Raw genomic sequence first — 25,700 nt, 5'->3', positions numbered from 1 at the left:
CAGAAGGGATTAGCCTCAACTATAGATTGATGAGTTGTGATAATTGTCATTAGGATTGTCATTAATGCATGTTTCTAGATTAGCTACCTAGAACTTGTCCTAGGATTGATAGATAAAAGCGAGAGCTTCATTCTCATCCTGAAAACATTCTAACTGAGCTAAGTTTCTTGCTATGAGTAAGGCGAGAGCTGGTCTAGTGAGTTTAGTAAGCTTTCATTTAACCCGCGCATAAAGCTTAACTAGAAGCGCGTCGATCGATATCATTATTGAATAATCGATCGACGGAGCGAAAAGTGAATCGATCGATATCCCTATAGGATCATCGATCAACCATTTCTAATTGATCGACAAACGATAGTTGAGATCATTAGATCTAGTTAATAGACAAGTCCAAACATGCGAAAACTGATTGACTTGTTGACTAAGTAGTTGAGCTTTACTTTATCATGCATGCAACTTATTAGGCATCTGTAGGATTATAATCTCAAGTTTCCTGAATAAAAACTCTAAGTCTAACTATTTCCTTTTAAGCACCAAAACCTCAACCAATCAGTCGAGCAAACACTTGCTTGATAAAAATTGCAATTTACATTTAAATCATTAAACCGTTCTACTTAACAAATCATATTATATTTCTTAGGTTCCCTAGCTCTCTGTGAATGCGATCCCTAAGCACTACAACCCGACCTCTTATTTGAGAGAGTATAAATCACTCTTTAGGGTAATTTTAGTGGTATCACCAAAACCATGGATAATTTGGTATCTCTGGAAAATCTGAAATGACAAAATATTTCGAGAAATCAAAAGAGAGCTATTGGAGCTAATTAGACATGACAAAAGTGAATGTAACACATGGTTTGACGTGAAATCAAAGGCCTCAGAAGATGCTCAGCCACCACACCATGCACGAAATACACAAGCCTTATGGTTGCAGAATATTTGTTTGATAGACGGATCATGGACATCAGAATCGCAATATAGTGGTTATGGTTGGGTATGGCCAGATGAATTTGGAAATCAACAACTCATAGGGCTAAAAAAATAGAGACGATTGTCAACTTTGCATTCAGAATTAGATGCTATCATTTGGTCTATGGAGAATATGCTTCAGTAGACAACATGCCAGCACTTCGGAATAGACTGCAAGGATATCATGGCAATTATTCATGATCGAACACAATGGACAAGACTTTCCACATAACTAGCAGAGCTAGCATCCATTCAAGTAAGATTTCAGGATTTCACTAACATAACAAGGGCACAGAACGGGACAATAGACATGTTAGCTACGACTGCTCGAGTTGTTCATAGAAGTTTAGTTTTTGTTAGTTGTTCTATTCTGATCTAGATTCTCAGATCACTTCTATTTTGAGAAATAGAATATCCTTTTGATGCTAAAAAAAATATTTCACATCATCTTTTCTATTTTCCACCTAAAAGTTCAGCACCCAATTTATTTTAAACCTGTACAATAGTTTGTTTTAAAAAAATTCAACACCCTACAATACAATTTTTAATTCATACTTTTATCTACATATTAATAATAGTTTTGATTATAATTACTTAAATAAAAAAAATAATGAAAGTTTATTTTATTTTTTATTTGCATACTTACCTTACTTTTAAAAAGTAATATAAAAATTAGTATCATTAAAACAAATAAAATTACGAAACTTGAAATACACACAAAATAACAAGTAACAATGACATAACTTTGCTTATATGTGTTTGATTCACAAACAATAAAACTCTTAAATCACACACAGAAATTTAAAGTCTTTTTAGTCATGAAACATTTTCAACTTTGCTTATATGTGTTTGATTAGATATGTTTGTAATTCGTAATGTACATTTGAATCATGCAATCCAGATCTAGGATGCACATGATTTGCAAATGCTTGTAGCCCCTCAGTGAAAAATGGTTGTGGTGTACTCGAACAACTTGCCTCAGATTGATCATAATCTGTCCAATTTTAAGCATATGTATCTCGTTCATCTTCAAAAATCATATATGTAATATGATACATGACCACATGATGATATCCAAATTAGATATGTCACATATGCGATCTGTCTCACAAATGATTTTAAATCAAGCTTGTAACATTACAAACACACGTTTGTTGTCCTTCCGACATCCTTCTTGATGTTTTGCAAATAACTTATCTGATTCACTTTGAGGAAGTCGGATTGATTTGACGAAACTTGGATAAGAAAGATATATATCATCAGCTAGATAGTATGACATGTCATATGGACGTTGGTTTACGAAAAAAAATTAACTCTTGAAGTATTACCATGTTCAATATCATCAAACACCAACAAATGATCTAGAACATTTATATAGTTTTACTGTGCCAGAACAAACAAATGCATACTAAATCCATAGATCATGAGAAGCAACTGCTTCAAGTATAACAGTGTTGGTTCCCTTATATCCTTGAGTAAACTGATCTTCCAATGCTGTTGGACAATTTTCCATTCCCAATGGATGCAATCAATACTCCCGATCATCTCTGGAAACCCTGACATCTCACTAACATGCAAAATTATTTGCAAGTCATCTTAAGTTGGAGCTTTAAGATACACTCTCTCATAAAGTTGTATGATTCCTTTACACAATCGACATAAGCACTCCAATGATGTGATACCTCCTATTTTGATATATCTGTTAATTGCATCGGCAACAACACCATACGCTAACATTCGCATGCCAGTAGTCCATTTTTCTAATGGATATATACCTTTTTATTGTCACTGCTTGATAGGTCTCCAACGATCCAAAGAAAAACATTTAATTGCATCCGGAATCGCTGACAAACATTGGCTCATCATATGCAAGTTGAGGGCAAAGTAGTTATTAACCAGAATTTGATTCAATGGTACATGATCTATCTTGAAATATTTTATCTTGCTACGTGATGCACGGTCCTCGTCACTTTTTTGTTTTTGGAACTCTGGTTTACGATATACATCTCTTCAATCTCACATTACATTTTGTAGTCTTCAATATAAAAAGAAATTCTGATGGATCCTTTGCTATTTTTAGTAAGATGAAATTTTTGGTATTGGTACATCTATGGAAAAACGAGTTTCCATTTATAAGAAATTGAGTTGTTGAATATTGTAGACTTTAAACAAACATTAAATTGGCAGAAATAGTAGATAACGATTGGATTCTCCTAAAAAATCAGAAAGTCACGAATTTACAAACAAACATTATTAAAGTTAAAAAAGACATGCATTATTAACGAAGAAAAAAACAAATACACTTTATTAAAGAAAAAATAAACAAACATTATTTAAGAAAACACACATTATTAAAGAAAAAAACATACAAAACTAAAGCAGAAAGAAACAAACGCAGATTATTAAAGTAGAAAAAACAAACACATATAATTAAAATATGAACTTAAGCTTGATATCAACTAATTTCCAAATAGATTGTGGCTCAACTTCTCTTACAGATGTTTGTTCTTGTCGAGATGTTCTTTTTCACTTAGCTTCAAGAACATCTTCATCTTTTTAGTTCGAGTATTTTCTTCCATCAATTTATTTTCCTCATTTTGTCTCTTGGCTATTTTGTCAATAGCCAATCATTCCAATTCTTGTTCTTTGAATTTTTTGTATTCATTCCACTCTTCGTTGACCACTTCCAAATATGTGACTTTTCTTTTGTTTTTGTCTTTTTTTGCCGCCTACCTCCCCATTGGACAAGCACTGGATCCTACAGAGTTCGAATCACTTGCATCATTCTCTCGAGATCTATTAAATCTTCTACTTGTAAAGCCAATATTTCTTCATACTTGACTACCATTACGTGGTTGATCGTGGACAGCAAGTTATTTTGACAATAAATTGAAATGTTCATCCTTACCACTTGAATAAAATTCATGCGGTTTTGCCAATACATCATTCTTTGACCATCTGTTTTGTTGCATACGCATAGCATCATCATAATTGCCAATCTATTTACTCAATTTTTGTTCATATAATTGCAATCATTTATGCACAAAGCTCCACCACCAGGAGAATTAAATGAGCAATGCTCATTACAGTACTTAGGAATTTTACTCCAATATGCTTTTTTCCTGGTTTCTGCAAACAATATTGTATGTACCATATATAATTCATCACTAAGTAGCACCAAATTTTGATCACTGGTCTATGTAGGGCTTTTACGGCGAGTATGAGCTGATCATGTGCATTTGGAATGATTTCATTAACATCACTCATGCCACCAAGAGATATTTGTGTAGAAAATTCAGTTGCTACAGTATTTGAAACATTTTCATCGTCCGTAGGAGTAGAAGAAAGATGAGGTGTTTGAGAAAAATATGGCATCATCGATCCGTAATGTGGAGGAAAATTTGGAACACATAGTGGCATGAAGAAATTTGGTGAAAACCCATTATTTGTTATATTTTGAGGTTAGTTGGAAGTTTGGTTTGAATAAAAGGAAAGTTTGAAGAATTTCAGGTGTTAAAAAAGATTATTTTTTATTCTTTTAACAAAAACATTTTTTTCAACAAAAAAAAAACACCAAAAACAATTGATTATAATTAAAAATGACGTTTTATTATGTACTCAAATGAAATGAGAGTAATTTCTATTTATAGATCATAAAAATCATAATTTTTTCGATAATTTTTATTTTTGTAAAAAAATAGTATAAAATAAATCAGTTAGAATTGTAGTATAGGAATAAAATAAAAAAGAATCTGCACAACCAATAAAATAAAGCTTTAAATCTTATCCAATACATCACACATGTTTACACCTGCCAATAAAATTTTGCCACATTGTGGAAACCGAAATTCGTACTGTCGATTTATGTTTAAATTAGGAAACTAGGAAAACCCTAATTTCCCAGAGGTCTCGGAACTCTGCGAGAGCCAACGGCAAGTGACCAAATATATGCGGAAATCATGAAATGATAACAAACGAGTTTAGATAAAACAATAGATCTTATTTCGAGTCCGCGTGAGAGCGTTGCGATCATTACAAGAGATCATAAAAGCTTTGGCCGCAAAGGCTGTCAGTGAGTTACCTAGTTCTAGCGGCCTAAAAGCTCAAACCTAGTTGACTCGCAGCTCGATAACAAAAGACGAAGAAAATACAGAAAAGGTTTTTGATTGATTTCGGACTGAATCTTATGAAAGGCTGCCTACGTACCTCTTTCGAGGATCAAGCCGAACGTAGTTCAAGAGTGAACTAAGAGATCGAACTGCTTGTGCACATTCGTCTGGTAATCGGGTGCCAGTCATGGAAACAGAACATGACGAGAATAATGCCTTAGAGTTTCTAAGTGCCGAGAGTTTTGAGTCTCAAAAGTTATCCTTCCATGCATGTCGCCTAGGACTCCTTATATACTGGCTTCTAGGTCGGTTTACGCTTTTCCTCTTCTGCCCTTAAGCCGTCATAGCATAAAAATGGAGATATTCCATTTTTTCCGATCTTCGTAACTATCTTCAAAATTTCGTATTTATCCACGGAAACTTGACATTTATCTTTCCTTGCGAACCAAGCGTAAACCGTCATGCGACTGGGCTATTGGTTGAGAAATCGTAAGTTGGGCCTCGAGTCATGTCTTAGGTCCCTTTGGGCCGTCTTCTGACTCGAAGCGTTTATTATGGCTTCTTTCGATAAAGAACGAACTTTCCGCGGTTTTTACCGTAAAGTTTGATCGATGAATTAGAATGGCGGGAAACATGTAATGGGTTCGCTATGGTCTTTGGGAGATAGCATCGGAGGGGAGACGAGATAGCATCGAAGGGTAGACGAGAATGCATAGACTAATGTCGTATCGACGTTTCGGAAGAGCTCGGTTGGTACGTAGCGACCGAGCGGAACGGACGCTCGGTCGCTACGTAGCGACCTAGCGGAACGGTCTCTCGGTCGCTACGTAGCGACCGAGCGGAATGGACGCCCGGTCTCTACGTAGCGACCGAGCTTGGCTTCGAGCTCGGTCGCTACGGAGCGACCGAGAGCGACCGGGCTTGGCTCGAGCTAGGTCGCTCATAGCGACCGAGCTTGGCTCGAGCTCGTTCGCTACGTAGCGACCGAGCGGAACACACGTTCGGTCGTTGCGTAGCGACCGAGCAGAACGGACTCTCGGTCGCTACGTTGCGACCGAGCTTGGCTCGAGCTCGTTCGCTACGTAGCGACCGAGCAGAACACACGTTCGGTCGTTGCGTGGCGACCTTTTTCGAGCTCTTGTCCGATGTCTCGTGAATGTGTTTTCTCCGCAAGATTCTTCGTAAAAATAAATCTTTTTCGAAGATTTATTTTTGTAAAAATGTTCTTGCCGATTTTTACGGACCTTCAGACATTGATTTCGACGTGACCGATTTTGACCCCAACACACATGGTAAAGTTGGGCCGCCAAAAAAAATTTCAACGGATGAATACTGTCAATTAAGTTAAACCACACATCTATACTATTAAAGCAGGATCCTATTGTCATAATTACCTTAGCCTGCCCTTTTTGTTTTAGTGTTTCTTTACATTTCAAAGATTAAAAAAGGGTATTTACGTGAACAATACAAAAACACGTTTTTTCAAAAAATTTAAAATGGCCCAACATGGAATTTTAGCCCAAACGAACTACTCCTAACCGATTTTTCTAAATGGCCCAAGGCAAGTATATAGAAATCAAATTCGGTAACTATCAAACATATCTTAACAGTGTAAAATTCTCTAACGATTTTTCATTTAATGAATCAGAATATACTAGCTTGCCCATGAAGCATACCTAATAACTACCCAAATATTTGTTTCATTTAATTTCTTTACGTTAAAAAGATATCTAAACTAACAGAATTGTAAGTATTGTTAAGATATGTAAACAACCACAAACAAAATCAATATCTAAATATTTTTTCTTGATCAATACTCTAAACGGTTTCCTATAGAGAACTAAGAATATACCAGAGATTTTTTTACCAGACATTTAGAACCATCGATTAACCCAAATATTTGTTTCATTTAATTCCTTTATGTTAAAAAGATATCTAAACTAACAGAATTGTAAATATTGTTAAGATATGTAAACAACCACAAACAAAATCGAGCTCTAAATATTTTTTCTTGATCAATACTCTAACGGTTTCCTATAGAGAACTAAGAATATACGAGAGATATTTTTTTACCAGACATTTAGAACCATCGATAAACCTACTGCTATATAAACACCTACAACATGCCTATGCTTTCTCACATTTACTCACAACTACATTCACAATAAAAAAAAAAATGTCTACCGCAATGAAAGTGACCCCTTTGAAAGATGTGAAACCCTACAAGAGTCGCTGGAAAGTGCATGTGAAGGTTCTACACTCTTGGAAGCAGTACAACCCAGTGCACGGGGACACCCTCGAGATGGTGCTATCCGATGAAGCTGTGACTATTCTAATACGTAGTTGGTTATTTGTTGTTTAGCGTAATATGTAGCTTTACGTATGTTCACTAACTTTTTTTTTCAACCTGAACTAGGGATGTAAAATACATGCTTCTTGCAAGGGAACTTACATGGAGTAAAGGCCGCCTGCTTCCTGTTGGAGCATGGAGGCACATCCAGAATTTCACCCTCAGTCCTTCAACTGGCATGTACCGAGCAACCGATCATCCCTTCAAAATGAGCATCATTCAGAATACGGCAATCACAAGGTCTCCTCTTATCAACGAAGACATGTTTCTAAGCTTGGTGGACTTCAAGACTGTTTTGGATGGATCACTCAAAACATGTTTACTCATTGGTAATTATTTACGCAATCTTCTTATCTATTATACTCTCGTGGCCTCTGGCTAAGTATTGATGTTTTTTTTTCAGATGTGATTGGTCAAGTTTTGGACTTGGGAGATCTTGAAACTATTCAAGTCTCAGGCAAACCAAGGATGAAAGTGGAGTTTACCCTTCGCGACATGAAGTTTGTATTCCTGAACAAGCTATTTTTTTTAGATATCAAGTTAAATTGGTTATGCTGATATTTTTCTTTATATCTTAAATAGTGATGCTCGTGTTCCCTGCTGTCTGTGGGGTAAATTTGCGGAGATCCTCTACGAGGGGTGTAGTAAAGACGAAGAAGGGAAGCCTATTTGTCTAATAAGGTTTGCAAAGATCGGGAGATTTAGAGGTATAAGCTTATTTCAATATATTAATGACCTTATAATAATGTTTGTAAGGAACGTGTTATAACATATATTTACTTTTAAAAAATCTGCAGGTGAACTCCAAATCACCAATGCTTTTGAGGCATCACTGCTCTTGATTAATCCTGACATAGCAGAAACTGCGGCTTTCAAACAAATGTAGTGTTTTTTTAATTATATAATAATTACTGCCTATACATGTAATTTTGAACTACTCTCTTATGGAATTTGGTTATAAACGTTTGTTAGGTTTGTTGATGAGGTTAAACCCCTCGCCATTTGTGAGGGTCGTGATGAAACACTTGATTTGGAAGAGGTGAAAAGTATCCAAGACAAGCGTGACAAATGGATGCTCTTTCCTAAGAGAACCATCCATGGACTTCTTGAATCCACTCAGGTAACCATTCGTTTTTTATTGAAGTTGTTAGTTTCTTATAGTGATTCAATTATGTTTTAAAACAGCCTTATTTACTAGGTGGAGAAGTGCTTGGTCGAGTGCAAAGTCTATGCTATTGACTCGGATTGGGGCTGGTATTACTTTGGTTGCTGCACATGCAACAAAAAGGTAGTGAAAGTGGGAACTTTAGATAAGACAATTCATGGAAAGGAGGTCACTACACATCTCTGGTGGTGTGAGGTGTGCAAAGAGAATGTTTCAAGTGTGTCACCAAGGTCAGAAATTTAGAACACTTTGTATATTCAAACCGCATGTGTTTTGAATCATTCTTAATTAGACTCTCATTTACGTAATTTTGGTTTATATTTTTTTGATTGTAGGTTTAAGCTCCATTTGATTGTGGTGGATGACACAGGAGAAACAAAACTGATGTTACTTGACCAAATTGCCAAGGGAATGATCGTCGAATCGGCTGCGACTCTCTTGAATGGATCATTTGATGAGGTATGCATTACATAGTGTGTATTTTGAGTTATTTTCTAGATACTTGAGTTTTTTCTAATATATTCTGATTTGGTCTTTTTGTCATCAAGCTTGAGGATCCTACAGATTTGCCTGACGCCATCGTTGCTGTTGTTGGAAAGACTTTCACATTTGGAATTTCTGTGGAAAAGGAACATGTTCTGTATGGATCTGAAATCTACACGGTTGGGAAAATCTACCGTGAAAGCCAAACTGTTTTCAATGAGTCAGCCAATGTTGAGAGTTCTGAGTCTGATCAAGATCTAGCTCTTACAAGTGGAGAAGAGTTATGACTGTATTCTTATTTTAAGTGATGTGCAGTATTTTAAATTTTAATGCATTTGTTGTATTAATAATGAGACTTGCTAAAGTTTATGTTTCTTACATATTTGTCAGAACTCTGTCAATCTCCTTGACAATGAAGAGCACATTGATTTGTCCACACCATCCACCACACCATCCACGAAGAGAAAGGGAGCATGGTCAGACCCACCACGCGATATCACTTCGACTTCAAAGAACCTTCGCTCAAAAACTATCAAGGTGGAGAAGATGAGTGATTTGGAGGCTGAAGCAGGCAAGAAGACCTAAATCTGCGAGCATGAAGTTTCATTTTTTTTTGTTTGGTTTTATTTGTTTTCTTATTTCTGAAGCAAGTTCATGTTTTGGTTTTTTTTAATAGTTGTTTGGTTTTCGTTTTTTATTTTTGGTTATGTTTTTGGTTAAACTTATTATAATAAAGTATGCTTCAGAAAATTTCTTTGCCTTTTTTCCTTTAATTTTTAAATTGCTATATTTATTAAAAAGCTTTGCTTGGTGTGTAATCTACTATTTACTCTAAAATTGCTTAAGTGTAGACTAAAATTTGTTAACTCTTTTGATTGTTCACATTCATAAATCTATGTATATCCACTGTGTTCCCTAACTACCAATCAGTTTCATACCTAACCGTAATTAGATATGGTTTTAAGAATGGGCTTACGTTATCAAGGGGAGTTCTGATATGAATATATCTATGAGGGAGATTCCATAGTTGCCATGTCCAAATCATCTACTGATTTCTTGCACCTTAAGTAAGCCGGCTCCTGGAAGATGTGAGTTAATGATGGTTAGCAATTATTTTTTTCACGTGGTTTATATAAAATAGACCCCTAATACTCACAAAGGTAATTCAATATACTATAGTTTATTTTTTGACCATAAATAAAAAGACAATAAATAAACTTGCAAGGGCAATCCAGTAACAAGATAGTATCTTATATTCCCTAACTAAATATTCTTCAATCTAGCCAAAAGAATAACGCAGAGTTCCAGTTTTGCAGCAGAGAACGATGAAAGATACAACTGGATCTACCAGTAAGAAAGAACACATTACCAAAAAAAAAGAAACTATTGCTAACAACGAGAATTCAGCTATCTTGTGTAAGTCATCCTTTGCCTATGTTTATAAAGATATTGGATACATAAAGGAATGATCTGTTGCGTTTTGTTTTCATGTAATCAAATTCATACTTGACAAAGCACAAGCAAACATCGTGTCCACTCAAAGCACTATCAATTCAGCGACAAGTGATTTTTCTAAGGAAAATACGATCATACAGGGACCAGGTCAGAGGTCAAAAACGACTGATAACATTTTCGGTGAGTCTTCATTATCCACTAAAATTTAGATTGCTTGAGATTGTATTGTCGGGCATTACTAATCGTTTTGTATTGTCTTAAGCTCAAGCTTACTCACAGATACCACCCATTTCGTTAAGTTCACGCTCAATGGCTCAACGTCTTCGTTATAAGAGGAAGAGAACAACCAATTCCATTGAAGGAGAACTAATTATTATATCTGATATTACCAATCAAGTTCCTTCTGGAACCACACATACACCACAATCTTATCTGACTCCAACGCATGATGAGAGAACTAGAGCGAATACAAGAATTCATCCAACGACTACGCCTACTGGAACTAAAACAGATGACCAAGTCAAAGGAAACCCGTGTGCATCTGCTAAGAGGCTAAGAAAGAACGATTCTTTTTCATGTAAGTCATGTGCTATTCAATTAGTCCCTGTCTACCTGTTGTATTGCTCTTTAGGTTTTTTTTTCCCTAAATTGTCGTTCTGATGTCATTTACCAGCCCGTTCTAACCTTCACACACCACCAACATCTTTTCCTACAAGCTCTATACCTCTATCTGATACGACCGATGTCAGTCCTTCTGTAAGGACACAGACACAACAAGAGGGTCTAACTCCTACATTTGAATCATCTAAGTCCAGATTAACAGCTAAAGGTGATTATTATTTGTGTTGTGCTGCGTATTTTTCTGAGAAGCCTTGGGAAGTTATCAAGATCATAACATTATGTCTGCATAATTTATAAAATTTGTTTGTTTTCAGAAAAAGGAAAAGGAAAAGCTGTTGCATGTGGGAAAAAATCAAAAACAGTTCATGGTATGTAGTTTATGTTATCTAGGGCGTATTGAATTCACTGATTATGTTTACATTGTTTTGAGGAATTTATATATCCTTCATGCTTTATTTTATAGCAATAGAAACAGAAGGAGTTGGCCTTCATGTTGACGGATACTCGAGTGAAGAAAATGATGAATCTATATATCATGATTACGAGGGTAATTAATACGCACGAATCCTATGGATAGTTTAATGTTCTTTAATGTTAAAATATTCAGAATAGCAAAAGAACTTAACATGTAATTTTTAAAATAAAAGGTGCATATGAAGTCGAAGGAGAACAACATTATGATTGCAGCAGTGAAGAAAGTGACACAAAGTCTGAATCAAATGTGAATTTTGACATGTTCTCAAAAGAATCAGACACAGTTGGACCCTCCAGAAGGAAAACTTCTTCGAAGGGGAAAAACAGTAGGCTAAATTTTAATTTTAAAGTTTAATTCGTTATATAGACTGTGCTTGCCTATAATTTACCAATTAGTTTGGTTCATGTTTTTTCCAGAGGCAGTATACATCGACGAAGGTGATGCAACACATAAATGTGAGCATTGTGGGGCTATCATGTGGTATGGTGAGCGCATAAACAGGAAGAGATATGCCCGTAAACCTAAATTTTCAATGTGTTGTGGGCACGGTCAGGTACAGCTGCCACTGTTAAAAGAATCCCCAGCCATATTGAAAAGATTTTTGACAGAGGATGATGAAATGAGTAGATATTTTCGTGAGAATATTAGAGTTATCAATATGGTTTTCTCATTTACATCTCTTGGTGGGAAAGTGGACCGCTCTGTTAAAAAAGGTATTGGCCCTCAGATGTTTCAGCTTCAAGGAGAGAACTACCATTTGATGGGTAGTCTAAAGCCATCAAACGGTGAACCCAAGTTTGGTCAGCTTTATATTGTTGACACAGAAATTGAGATAGTCAACCGATCTGGTATTCTCGGGTAATTTTTTGATTCTTAGTTTAACCAGTTTGCGATATGATTTTCGTTAATAAATGAGTTTGAACTAATCTGGACGACCTCGTGTTTATATTTTCTCAGAAAATACAAGAAGTCAACTGAAAAAGCAAGGAAAGAAGAACTTAGGAAAAACGTTATACATGCATTAATGGCTATGCTAGACGAGTGCAACCCCTATGTCCATCAATTTAGATCAGCACGTGATCGATTTGACACTAATCCTGACCAGACATTTCATATGCGTATCACTAGTAGTCGAGAGAAAGATGGAAGAACATATGATACTCCTACCGCATCTAAAGTAGCTGCACTAATTCCTGGAGATTTCAATTTGGACATGGATAAAAGGGATATTGTGTTGCAAGAGAAACAGACGGGATGGCTTAAGAGGATTAGTGAAATTCACCCTGCTTATCTGGCTCTTCAATATCCTCTGATCTTTGCATATGGTGAAGATGGATTCAGACTTGGGATTCAAAAGAGGGAAACGGACGCAACAGCAAAGCTAAAGAGGAAGGCACTCAGCATGAGACAATGGTATGCGTTTCGTTTACAAGAAAGAGAGAATGAGTGTCATCCTCTTCTCCATTCGAGGAGATTGTTTCAGCAATTTTTGGTCGATGGTTATACAACAATTGAGGCGAACAGGCTGTTTTATCTTAGAATGAACCAGAAAAGTCTCAGATCGGACAGCTATGACTCTATCCAACAAGCTGAAAACTCAGGCAAAACAGATATGCATGAGCAAGGGAGTCGATTTGTTCTACCAGCATCCTTTACGGGAGGAGCAAGATACATGAAGAATATGTATTTAAATGCGATGGCTATCTGTAAATATTTTGGGTTTCCTGATTACTTTATAACATTTATGTGCAATCCTAAATGGCCAGAGATCACCAGGCATCTACAACCCAGAAAGCTTAGTGCTGAAGATAGGCCAGAGATTCTCTCCAGAATCTTTAAAATCAAATTGGAATCTCTTATGACAGATTTAACAGATAAACAACTTTTGGGGAAGACATCTTCGGGTGAGTTATTCAGTACGATTTGACCATTCATGTTTTTGGTCTGTAATTTATCAGTCTATTTTTTTTTCAGCAATGTATACGATTGAGTTCCAGAAACGTGGCCTACCCCATGCACACATTCTGTTATTCATGCATTCTAATTCCAAGATTAGAACAAACGATGACATTGACAAAATCATCTCTGCAGAAATTCCAGATAAAGAAAAAGAGCCAGAGCTTTATGAAGTGGTTAAGGACATGATGATCCATGGTCCTTGTGGAGCTGTTAATTTGAACTCTCCATGCATGGAGAATGGGCAATGTTCGAAGCAGTATCCTAAGACTCATGTTGAAAAAACATCTGTGAACAAGGAAGGATTTCCAGTTTATAGAAGAAGGAAAGAGGGGAATGGATTTATAGAGAAAAAAGGATTCAAGTGTGACAACACCCATGTCATACCTTATAACAAGGAGTTGTCTCTTCGTTATCGAGCTCACATTAATGTGGAATGGTGCAATCAGAATGGTGCTGTAAATACTTATTCAAGTATATTAATAAAGGGCAGGATCGTGTTACTGTTGCTGTTGAACCTCCGGATAATGGTTCGTCGAAAGAAAATAATTCTGTACCAGCAGGTGATTAACGTGCATTAGAAGTAATTATTTAAGAAAAATGTTAGGAGTGTATTTTTTTTCGACGACATTGTCTGCTCTCTACTAACGGATTTGCTTTAATGTTTTTCAGATGTGAGTGCGCCTAATTCTGAGAATTGCACAAATGCAGCTTCAAAAGAAGAGTAAAAATGAGATCAAAGACTTTTTTAACTGCAGGTGCAAATAATTTCGACTCTGTTATTGCTTATATTTCAATTTATAACACATTTTCAAGTTTACAGCTATGACTAATTTTTTTACAGATATGTATCTGCAAGTGAAGGTGGATGGAGGATCTTTCAGTTCCCAATACATTATAGATCAACTCCAGTTGAGAGAATACAATTTCACCTACCATGAAAATAGATCATTGTTTTTAAGGATGATGACACGTACGAAAAAGTGACCAGCCGAAAACTCATTGAAAATACTATGTTTATGGGCTGGTTCGAATTGTGCAAGGTTAGTGAAGTTGCTCGGACTCTGACTTTAGCTGAGATTCCAACAATGTTTACTTGGAATAAAAAGGAGAAGAAGTTTCATGATAGAAAGAAAGGATTTAGTATTGGGAGAATCAATTATGCACCACGTAAGATCGAAGAAGCTTACTACATGCGTGTTTTGCTAAACATTGTTAAAGGTCCGTTTGAGGATAAGGACATAAGAACTTTCAATGGTGTTGTTTATGAAACATATAAAGAGACATGTTTTGCAAGAGGGCTACTTGAAGATGATCAAGAATATATTGATGAGCTTGTGAGGACAAGTTTTACTGGTTCGGCATCATACATGCGCCATGCATTTGTGATCATGTTAATGTCTGGTACTTTGTCAAAGCCTGAAGAGGTGTGGGAGAAAAATTGGGAATTCTTCTCTGAGGACATTCAATATAAACGAAGACAGCAACTGCATCGCCCAGGTAATATATTTATTTATTTGAGTCTGATTGCGTGGATTCAATTACTAAAACACCACTTAACGACTTTCCCAACCTTGTGACACACGCAGATCTTTGTTTGTCAGATGACGAAAAAAAAGAAGCAGCCCTTATAGAGATCGAAAAGATTTTAAAAAATAATGGAACTTCATTGGCTAACTGGACCTCTATGCCACAGCCACTCCCAGACATCATTAACGAAAACGTGCTGATTATGGATGAGCTCAGTTACAACCGGGAGGAGTTAAAAGCTGATCATGATCGTGACTTTCCAAAACTCACTGATGAGCAAAGGAAAATCTATGATGAGATTACCGATGCTGTTTTTACTAAGAAAGGAGGTGTGTTTTTTGTTTATGGGTTTGGTGGAACTGGAAAAACCTTCTTGTGGAAGCTGCTTTCTGCTGCTATCAGAATGAGGGGTGAAATCTGTCTGAATGTGGCATCAAGTGGAATAGCTTCTCTATTGCTACCAGGAGGAAGAACAGCACATTCTAGATTCGGGATTCCTATAAACCCAGATGAGTTTTCTTATTGCAATCTGGTACCAGGAACTGATCAGGCGGATTTGGTGAAAGAAGCCTCTCTTATCATCTGGGACGAAGCTCCAATGATGAGTAAGCACTGTTTTGAGTCTTTGGATAGAAGCATGGCATATATCATTGGAAAAAAAGATAACAGACCATTTGCCGGGAAAGTAGTTGTCTTGGGTGGAGATTTTAGACAAGTACTGCCAGTTATTCATGGAGCTGGAAGGCCGGAAATAGTTCTGGAGTCACTTAATTCTTCTTATCTTTGGAAGCATGTTCAAGTTTTAGAGCCAACAAAGAACATGAGGCTGATGTCAAATGATCTCACACCTGAAGATGCAAAAGAATTAAAGGAGTTTTCGCAGTGGATTTTAGATGTTGGAGATGGAAAAATTGGTGATGGAAACGATGGCGAAGCTCTAATCACTATTCCCGATGAGTTTTTGATTCTTGATGCTGATGATCCAATAGATTCTATAAGCAAAGCAGTGTATGGGGATGCTGTTTCTTTATTGCAGAATAGAGAACCTAAGTTTTTTCAAGAAAGAGCAATACTTTGTCCTACTAATGAAGATGTGAACATGATTAATCAGCATATGTTGGACAAGCTGCCAGGTTCGTTTGTGGATACGTTTTTGTTTAGATTACTGACTTCTCAATGAACGATTTATTTGTGGTTAAAATTTTTGTTGTCAATGCAGGTGAGGAAAAGTTCTATTTGAGCTCTGATTCTATAGACTCTTCAGACAGGTTATCAAAGAATGACCAAGCTCTTACTCCAGATTTTCTGAACAAAATCAAGGCATCAGGTTTACCTAACCAGTCTCAGATTGAAGATAGGGTGTCCTGTGATGTTGCTTAGAAACATTGATCCTATAGGGGGACTAATGAACGGTACTAGACTCCAGATTACAGAAATGTATGACTTCATGATTCAGGCTAAAGTCATTACAGAGGAAAAGGTCGGTCACACTGTTTTTCTTCCTAGACTCTCAATAACACCTTCAGATAAAAAACTGCCATTCAAGATGAAGAGGAGGCAACTACCTATTGCTGTGGCATTTGCTATAACGATCAATAAAAGCCAAGGTCAATCACTTTCGGAGGTTGGTTTGTTTCTATCGAGACCTGTTTTCTCTCATGGGCAGCTATATGTGGCTATTTCTAGAGTGGCCTCTAAAAAAGGACAAAAGATTTTGATTGTCGACGCTGAAGGCAAGCCTCAACGTCAAACAATGAATGTGGTATTCAAAGAGATATTCGCGAATCTTTGATTTTCGTTTTGCATTTGTTATAATTTCATTTTGTACTAATTCCTATTTGACACTGCTTCCTATTTACTTTTATGTGTAACAATTATTTCAAGTGCGATGTGCTTTTTACAATAAGGATATTCTATGAATATGAACAATTCAAACGCTTTATCAAACAGACATCAAAAAGAGCTCGTACTACAGTAAACATTCAGCAAACAATCTCCAGGTTTTATCTTAACTACCAGTTTCAGTTCCAAGCCTAATCACTATAATTTTAACCTGGACTTAAAATGCACTTACTTATTGATGGCGTGCCTTATCTCTGTCACATGTCTTCCTGTTCCCAATAAAGCTTTGTTTCAAAAGATTGCCAATGCATGACCTGTACATAAATTGTATCAAACTTAGGTCCACCGTCTGGTAAAATCTAAAACATAGACGATTTCATACTATTGTAAAAGAATACAAAGATTCAAGTAATAACTTATCTTTAATATGTCGTGAGAATTGAAGATTCCTGAAAAAAAGATCTAAAGATTAAAAAGGAAATAAACTGTTAACTAATCAAATTAACTCTTTTTGACTAACCAAATAAACCAGGAATTTGTAGTGGATTGCAATTAATTTTTTTTATTAGTCTATTACTTAGCTGCATATTATAAATTCAACAAAAAAAAAAAATCACCCGCTGAAACTTACTTTTTCTTTCCAGTGTTATTTGGCTTTTATTCTCCAAAGATGTTTTCGAATAAATTTTAATTGATCGGATTTTTATTGCTTCAGATCTTCGTCGGACTCTTGGAAACCATTCCAAATCACCTGCAAAAGTAAATCACAAAAAAATGTTACATCTCGATTTTGGTGGTTAAAAACTTCTGAGATTAACTGTTAACAGTGGAAAAAAGGTTGGTAAATCATAACCTTAAGAGATAGGATTCGAGAAGTCCTGGTGGATCTAACGTGTTTCCAACCATCGTTTTGATTTTTTTCCAAATCAGATTCATGGCGTTCTCATCGATGAAGATCTTGAAGCTCAGGAGTCATGGACTTCTTTGAATCGCGATGGATCAAAGTCACTCAAGCGTGGATCACTCAAGCAATCGAGAAGCTTCGAATCGCCATGGATTTCGATCAATGAGTTTTGAGAAAGATAAAATGTAGGTTTTGTTTTTTTCTTTCCTTTTCTGTAACTTTATTTTCTTAACACGAATTACGCAGAACCACACATTTTGGTCGGTAATAATTTTATCCATTTGGACCGATTGGGCCAAGTAAGAAACAGATCAAATTTTGACATTACCAATTCTAATGGACAATCCACTCCAAAGCTCTAATGGGCAATTCACACCAAGTTCAAATAATGTGTAAAATAACTTAAGCTTTTTTTCCAAAAAATAGCTTAAGCTTTCAACAAATATTAAAAAGAAATTATTGAAAATTATAAATCTTTATTTAAAAATTTATATAAAATATACAACTAATTACAAAATTGAACTTAATGTCATTACAAAAAAAAAATTCATGAGAGAACAAAACTAACCATATAATACATTTATTTTCTTATTGTCTTGCCAATTTAATTCATTAAAATATCAAATTTATAAACATAAATAGTCATTTAAAATCATACACGATAAATAAAAATAAAATGTTTAAGTTTTCTATAACATTAAACACAAATATAAGAAAATATGAAATTTACTAAATATTTGTAAATTTTAAATTAAAAAATCAGAGAAATAAACCCGCGCTTTTAAAGCGCGGGTCTAAATCTAGTTTTCTCTTAAAACTTGAACACTCTCATTGTTTTATATTCAATGTTGAATTACACATTCAATACCCTCAATATGGATGGTGTTAGTTAGTTATACTTTGTTGATATTGTTATTATTATTTCTTCCATTTCATTTTAAATGTGGTTTTAGATTTGTGAACATATAAAAATATTTAAATTTGTATTTTTTTAAATAAAATCATTAAATATACATCTAACCATATTTTAACAAATAAAAAATAAATTAGATGATATAAAGAGTCATATTGCATATAAAATTAATTTATTTTGCATTGAAATTTTAAAACAACATTTATTTTGTAACGAAAAATTTACTGTACAATGATATTTAGGTTCGGATGGTGATGTTTCAATCTATACCGCATCAAAATTAATAATATATATATATATATCTGTGTGTGTGTGTCTTGTTACTATTATAACCTCATCTCAGTTATTTTGCACGTTATCATTCAGAACATTAATATGAAATGGAGAGAGTATTATTTTTCTTTCCGATTTTGTTGTTCACATTTAAAGCATCTTCAATCCAAGACTTTATTTTAAGGAGGAGCAAAACCTTAAAATGAAGATTTAAGGATTGATATTACTCCAACCATGTATCCTCAAAAAAATTCTTAAAATCTTATTCATTTAGTCCTTGACATTAACAAAAGTTACTAATAATGATAAACTTCACAAATACATATAAAACATAATTTTAATATATTATACAGTACACAATATTATATAATAAAAAATAATATGAATAACATATATAATAAAACAACACACGTACACACAAATTTTAGAAAATTACATATAAAATATCAAATTACTCAAGTATCATTTTCGTAATGCTCTCATATGTGCTCAATCAACGTATTCCGAAGTGACAAATGAGCCTCTTTATTTTTAATTTGTAGTTTACGAGCTAAAAAATTATTGAAATTGGGTATATTAATTCAATGCTATTTCAACAGTTACCTCAGGCACTGATACACGTGACTATATATGTGACCGGAAAAAAAGTGAAAATCTTTTTTAAAAAAGGATTGATCAAGAGAAGCAACAACCTTCATTTGAACTGAATATTTATCAACCATATTTTGATTACTTGGAGTTTCAGGATCCGGTTAGCTGATGAATTCTTGTATTTTGGTACCACTTGTAAGATATGTAATATTTTAATGTTTATGTAACTTGCTTTAATTTATGTAAAGTCTGTTTAATGTATTTTTGTTTCGTGTGAGTTTTATTTAATGTACTTTTCTATTTGTGTGAATTTAATTTTAATGTCAAGTAATATTTATTCTATTTTAATTTATTTTGGTGTACTTAAGTTATTTTTTAAAAAAGTTAGTAGATGTATTTGTGAAAAAAAAATTGTGATGACAAAATTCTCAAAATTTGAAGATTTGAGATTATGTTGGAGATGCTCTTAGTAATTATAAACCAATAGTTTATCTCGAGACAAAGAAATGTTCAGTCCTAAAACTAAAAATGATTGTGGAAGCCCCTTTGGTCCAGTGGTTTAACCAAAGGTTTATTAATGTTTGCACCAGGAGGTATGGGTTTTAATTCCCGGAGAATGCAGAATTATGCGAATTAAGGGAGAAAAAGGCTTACAAAAGATCTTCGTCATGGCGCAATGAGTACCGTCAAGAGTGAATCCCATATGACGGCTTAGGTGATGCAGTCAGACGTGAATTCTCGTACGGCATATAGAATTGTCGGTTGTAGAATCGTCTGTAATATTTTTCATAGTTGTAATAGCATAATTATTCAGCGTTAAAAAAACGAAAATGATTAAAATTATACCTCTGTAACGTGGACACCAGATATAGCCGCCTTTAAGGTGACGGCATTGAATGTTTTTCACATTAAAAACTACCATTAACTACCTAAAAATACATTACCTTTAATTTTATCTCTAATTTTATAATGCTTATTGGTCTTCGCTTCACTTTCTCGACCTTGTTTTCTTAACACAACTTTCATTAGAAACTTGAATACTTGGGTTACGAGAGAAAATCATTAGAAACTTAACAACTACTACCTCCGTTCCCGAAAATAAGATGTTTTAGATTTTTTTCTTGCTCCACAAAGATAGATTTTCTATATTGTTAAAGTATTTTTTTATACTTTTGAGAAACATTAATTGAGAATATTTTAATTGATTAAATTTTATTGGTAGAAAATTATTGGAAAGTATATAAGAAAATAAAAATAAATTAAATTATACATTTATTAAATTTTTAATAAGCCTACGTACTCTAGAAAATCTTATTTTCAGGAATAGAGGGAATACGATACATTACATCATAAACGATAGCTAGAAACCTAAAATACGCTGACAGTGAATTCAAAGCAGAACTCTGATGCGTCAAAACAAAGTTGGTGAATACAATCATCACTAGTCAACGTCGTTCGATAGACCTATCTTCTCCTCTCTCTTTTTCTCTCTTTCTCGTTTTTTCTCCTCCTTCTCACATCTCTCTCTTTCCTTTCTCTTTTTTTTTTTTTTTTTTTTTTTTTTTTTCCCTCTTTTCTCTTTTCTCTTTCTTTCTAAAGGTACCACTTTTGCAATCTCTCTGGAGCTTCTCTCATGGCAGTAAGTTTCTTCAAGTGTTTTTTATCTTTTGTAAACTCTCAGGAGTTCTTCTTATTGTTTCGGTTTCTTGAGTCTCATAAACCCTTTATTTGTAACGATTTGGACAAAGCGAGTCATATCTGTTTCTTGATAAATTGTATGATTCTTGTTGTAAGATAAGAAAAGAGTTATGCTCTGTCTTCTGAATCTGCTTCCATACGTACAATGAAATTAGCCATTTTTTGGTCGAGTTTCCATTTCTTACCTACAACGAAACTGCAAAGACCTTGTCTTCTTGCTATTTCTTGGTCTCTGTTGATTGTTTCTCTAAGGGTCTTTATTACGATTCTACCCTTCTGTTTCCTATTGCAAGTTACATTGTTGTTGTTGAACTGATATTAATTGTTTTTAACATTGTGGCTGCAAGGAGCGTTCGAATGTTCCCAAATTTGGAAACTGGGAACACGAAGAGGATGTTCCTTACACAGCTTACTTTGAAAATGCCAATAGAGCTCGAGCTCCCGGCGGCAGTGTAGTGAACCCGACCGACCCGGAATATTACTCGGATTCACAGTCTCAAGCTCCTTCTCCTCCTCCTCCACCTCTTTCAAAAACCAAACCTGAGGAAGTTGAACCGCTTAGAAGATCGCGTGAAAGGTTGAGAACCCCCGAAGAGAGCGAGTTGAAGCAGATTGGTGATGCTGGTGGTTCATCAAAAGAAGCTGATAACAAAAGACAAGGAAGGGCTTCTCAAAACAATGGTAATGACAAGTCACCGTTGCATAAAAATTCATATGATGGCATTGGAAGATCAAAGCCCAAACCCAACCTTAGAGCTGTTGAAAGCGTAAGAACAATAATCATCTTTGATCTTCTTTGTTCGGTCTTGATCTCATTATAACTGTTTTTCTAGCCTGAAAAGGTGACGGTGGTGCCCAAGTTTGGTGATTGGGATGAGAATAACCCGGCATCAGCTGATGGATACACACACATTTTCAACAAAGTCCGTGAAGAGAGGAGCTCTAATGTGAGTGGAGGATCTTCAAGAACTCCGCCTCACTTCCGTAATAACCCTTCCAACACTTCCAGAGTAAGACACTCTCCTTCAAGCTCATTGCTTCTGATTCTAAAATATTTTAAATAGTTTTTTTCTTAACAATGTCTTTTGTTTTTGTTTCTGTGATTGACAGTGTTGCTGCTTTGGCTTTTGAGGAAAATGAAATGGAAAACGTTGTTGCGGGAAGATTGTATATACCTATTGAGGAATCAGTGTGTTGTAATCTTATAATCACACACGTTCCGAGCTACTTTTGGATGGACTAATCACTATGTTTTGTAATTTTTCATTTTGCTTTTTGTATTGTCATGCTACACATTCCAGTTTTGGACTTGCTTGCAAATTCGTCATATATTGGTATGGGCCGACCTATTTGCTGAACCGGCGTGGTTGGAAACAGAGACATTTGAGTACCTCTCAAGTCCCCCCCCCTCCCTCCCCCTCCTCAAAATTCATAGCACGAGTGGATTAAATGAACATTATATATACAAATTACTTTTATGTATTATTATTTATTTTACATTTTTACATATTATAAAATAACAAAATAATAAATATATATTGAATAATTGAGAAACTATTAACTATTAAATTGACACAAGCACATAAATAACTTTTTTTTTATTTTATATTGTATATAATTAAATTTAAATGAAATTAATATAGATATATTGTATATTTTAATATACATATCTATTAAATGAAACTTCCTAGTCATATGGTTTGATGATCATTTCTGTTATTTATAACAAAATTTTAAATTATTGATAACAAAATTTTCAATGTGAGATTTTAATAATTTTAAAATTTACAGTCGTTCTTGAAATTTCACTGCAAATTTAGAAAATTTAATATTAAGATCTCAATTCTTGTTCAATGCAATTTTTGAAATTAAAATATTTAGGGTTTTTATATGGTATATTGTTTAATATCTGTAGCTTATTCTGAATATCCATTAAATGAAACTTTTACTCTTATTTTTATGATCATTTGTATTTTTATAATAAAAAATTTAATTAATTTTATGATTAGTTTAATGAAAACTATAATATATATTTAGATGGACCAACATATTTATGTAAGAACTTTGAGAAGCATTTTAGTGATGCCATGTGTCATAGCTATAGCTAAAATGTTGTAATGTTTCTCAAATAATATATAAGAAACGTAAAACGCTAAGGTGTGTCCTACAGTTCTAAAATATTTATATTATTAAAAATTAACTATAAAAATTATTTTAAATAGATATATTTTTTGAACTACCATACTTTCTCTAAGATAATTAAGTCAAGGTCCAAGAAGAGTTCAAGTTACAAAACGAGGCCTTTGCCATAGAGTCGGTGGTCCCATTTTGTTTCTTTGGAATGAAAGAAAACAAAACAAAAACTGAAAGAAGATAATAGAGATCCGATATCTGAAAGGACTCCATAGAGGTTCTTCGGTTTGAATTTGAATTGACGGCTCTAATGAGCGCTAGGGAGTCTGATCTAAGGCACATTTTGGTCTAGCCAGGGTGAATGGCATGCGTAAGAGCAGAAGATTCATTCAAGCTGAAGATCCATCTGATTCCTGTTGATAGGTTATCTTGCCTCCACGCCGCATCAGTATTATAGTAGATCGTGTTCAGAGGAATGTTGAAGGTTTGATTCATCGATCGAATCTTTGCAGGGGACATTGGTGAAAACTTCTCCACCTGAGCCAAATTCAATTTTTGGGCTCATGTGATTGCTCTTGTAATCGTTCCAGATGGAGAAGCATGTCTTGATTCAAATATCAGTTGGTTACGAGCGGTCAAGATGGCCCATACAACCGAGGAGAAAATATCTCCAGATACACCTGTCGGTGGAAGGCAGGTCCAGTGCGCAGAGGCTTCAAGAGTGGAGATGAAAGATGAACATGTTGGTTATTTAAGTGTATCATTGCAAACATTTAAGTGAAGCATTGCATTGTCTAGATGAACAATTGCAATTGTTTGTGTTTGTGACTATTAATGATAAACCATTGCAACCTTTGGTGTTAAACTATTGTAATCGTTGGTGATTAAAGTCTTTGGTGATGAACCATTGTGACATTTCCCTAACCATTACAACTATTGGTATTAATAGTTGCAACTATTGGTGCTAACTATTGCAACCCTTAGTATTCGATATAAGGAGTTGTTGGCATTGGCAAATCATAACTTGATAACTTGAATCACAAGAAAATCTGAAACTAGTTAGTAGAAAGAGAGAGAAAGAGATTCATTGTTCAAAGATCATCAAAGATCTTTGAACAAATACGTATAAGCATTAAAGCTCTAATTTTTTCTTGTATTTTAGCCTAGAACAAGAATGAGAGTTTGATTGTTTTATCCTATAAAGGGATTTCGTGTAACCCAAAGGCTTAGAATAGTGTCGAAATACTCTTTAAAGAAAGTATGGCGATTGAATCATCATCCAATTTTATAATTCACAACTTTTCGTATTACAACTCCAATTAACCAACAGAACAAGCAGTTGAATTGAAAGGGGTTTTAAAGGTGAATTGTTCCAAACCTGAGAGCCCAACTCACAATGAAGGAAGATTTGATCATATAGTCTCAATTTCACCACATCGAATACACTTTTTATTGTGCAATAAACCCTTTTTTTGCAGATTGGAACTAGTAGGTAGAGCTTTGTGAAAATTTTCCAGATAGGAGTTTCATCTTTGGAGAACTAATGGCATTCTAAATCGACTTTTGCCTGGTAAAGGATGTTGAAATCAAAGGGAAAGCAGGACCTTGTAGAGAGGTCTCAGCAGCAGCCGCCTATCCTGACTTCACAGAATAAACCCCAGAGGGCAGGGGGTACCAAATATTTTCAATTGCTGATCATTAAAATAAAATTTACAAACATAAAAACGAACGAAATAAAAGAAAGAAAGGAATATAATTTGTTTCTGTTTTTGGGGACCTTAAGATGAATGCATTTTCAGAATTAATAAATAATATTTTTAATATAAATATTGTTTTGGAAATATTTTTTAAGGAATATACTTTGTTTCTGTTTTTTGGGACCTTCATATCTTTTTAATTGTAACACATGTGTTCTATAATGTTTTACATGAACAAATTTGAAAGGAAAAAACAATGAGACATTATGTCTAAATTTTTTAAATAAAGTTTTCATATATGGTGTACATTTTGTGAAAATCTTATAGGCTTTTAAAATTTACCATGCAATTTTTTAAAAAGGTTAAAAGGAAAAATATGACATGTCTAATGGAGAAATCGCCACAAATACCACATTCATAGTACCACTTTCATGTTTACACTAATCACTTTTACACTCATTTTTAATGAATGGTAAAAGACATTTATTCTCTTGGGTTAACTAATCTAGACTTAGGATTTAGAGTTGAGAGGTGGG

At 34.5% G+C, this 25,700-nt stretch overlaps 1 protein-coding gene, 1 long non-coding RNA gene and 1 pseudogene across 7 annotated transcripts; 2 read left to right on the top strand and 1 right to left on the bottom strand.

Moving 5' to 3' along the window:
- Positions 1-3,342: 3,342 nt before the first annotated feature.
- Positions 3,343-18,067, bottom strand: LOC106306561. 6 transcript variants are annotated; one of them, XR_001263163.1, is made up of 7 exons: positions 17,809-18,067; positions 17,587-17,706; positions 17,188-17,404; positions 10,053-10,155; positions 9,456-9,663; positions 7,531-7,629; positions 7,013-7,399 (listed from the first exon to the last, which is right to left on the bottom strand). It is a non-coding gene; the product is annotated as an uncharacterized LOC106306561 (long non-coding RNA). The 6 variants fall into 6 exon arrangements; XR_001263162.1 differs by having other exon boundaries at positions 9,456-9,605; positions 17,809-18,066; XR_001263164.1 differs by lacking the exons at positions 7,013-7,399; positions 9,456-9,663 and adding an exon at positions 3,343-3,727 and having other exon boundaries at positions 17,809-18,066.
- LOC106306560 lies at positions 11,805-16,905 on the top strand (annotated as a pseudogene).
- A 3,103-nt stretch (positions 18,068-21,170) lies between the features above and the next one.
- LOC106303832 (RPM1-interacting protein 4) lies at positions 21,171-22,692 on the top strand. The gene is made up of 4 exons (XM_013740166.1): positions 21,171-21,275; positions 21,682-22,101; positions 22,168-22,344; positions 22,445-22,692. Exons 1-4 carry the CDS (start codon positions 21,270-21,272, stop codon positions 22,463-22,465), a joined length of 624 nt encoding a protein of 207 aa, XP_013595620.1. The 5' UTR covers positions 21,171-21,269; the 3' UTR covers positions 22,466-22,692.
- Positions 22,693-25,700: the final 3,008 nt, after the last annotated feature.

This window comes from Brassica oleracea, chromosome C7 (assembly GCF_000695525.1).
Source record: "Brassica oleracea var. oleracea cultivar TO1000 chromosome C7, BOL, whole genome shotgun sequence".
In the NCBI taxonomy this organism is placed as follows: Eukaryota; Viridiplantae; Streptophyta; class Magnoliopsida; order Brassicales; family Brassicaceae; genus Brassica; species Brassica oleracea.
Note: the sequence above shows the minus strand (reverse complement) of the source record. Positions and strands in the feature narration are given on the sequence as shown.

Excerpts from the sequence above, each read along its gene's own strand:
- LOC106303832 (XM_013740166.1), top strand. Across the intron at positions 22,102-22,167 it reads ACCTTAGAGCTGTTGAAAGC|CCTGAAAAGGTGACGGTGGT; the intron begins GTAAGAACAATA and ends CTGTTTTTCTAG. Across the intron at positions 22,345-22,444 it reads ACCCTTCCAACACTTCCAGA|TGTTGCTGCTTTGGCTTTTG; the intron begins GTAAGACACTCT and ends TGTGATTGACAG.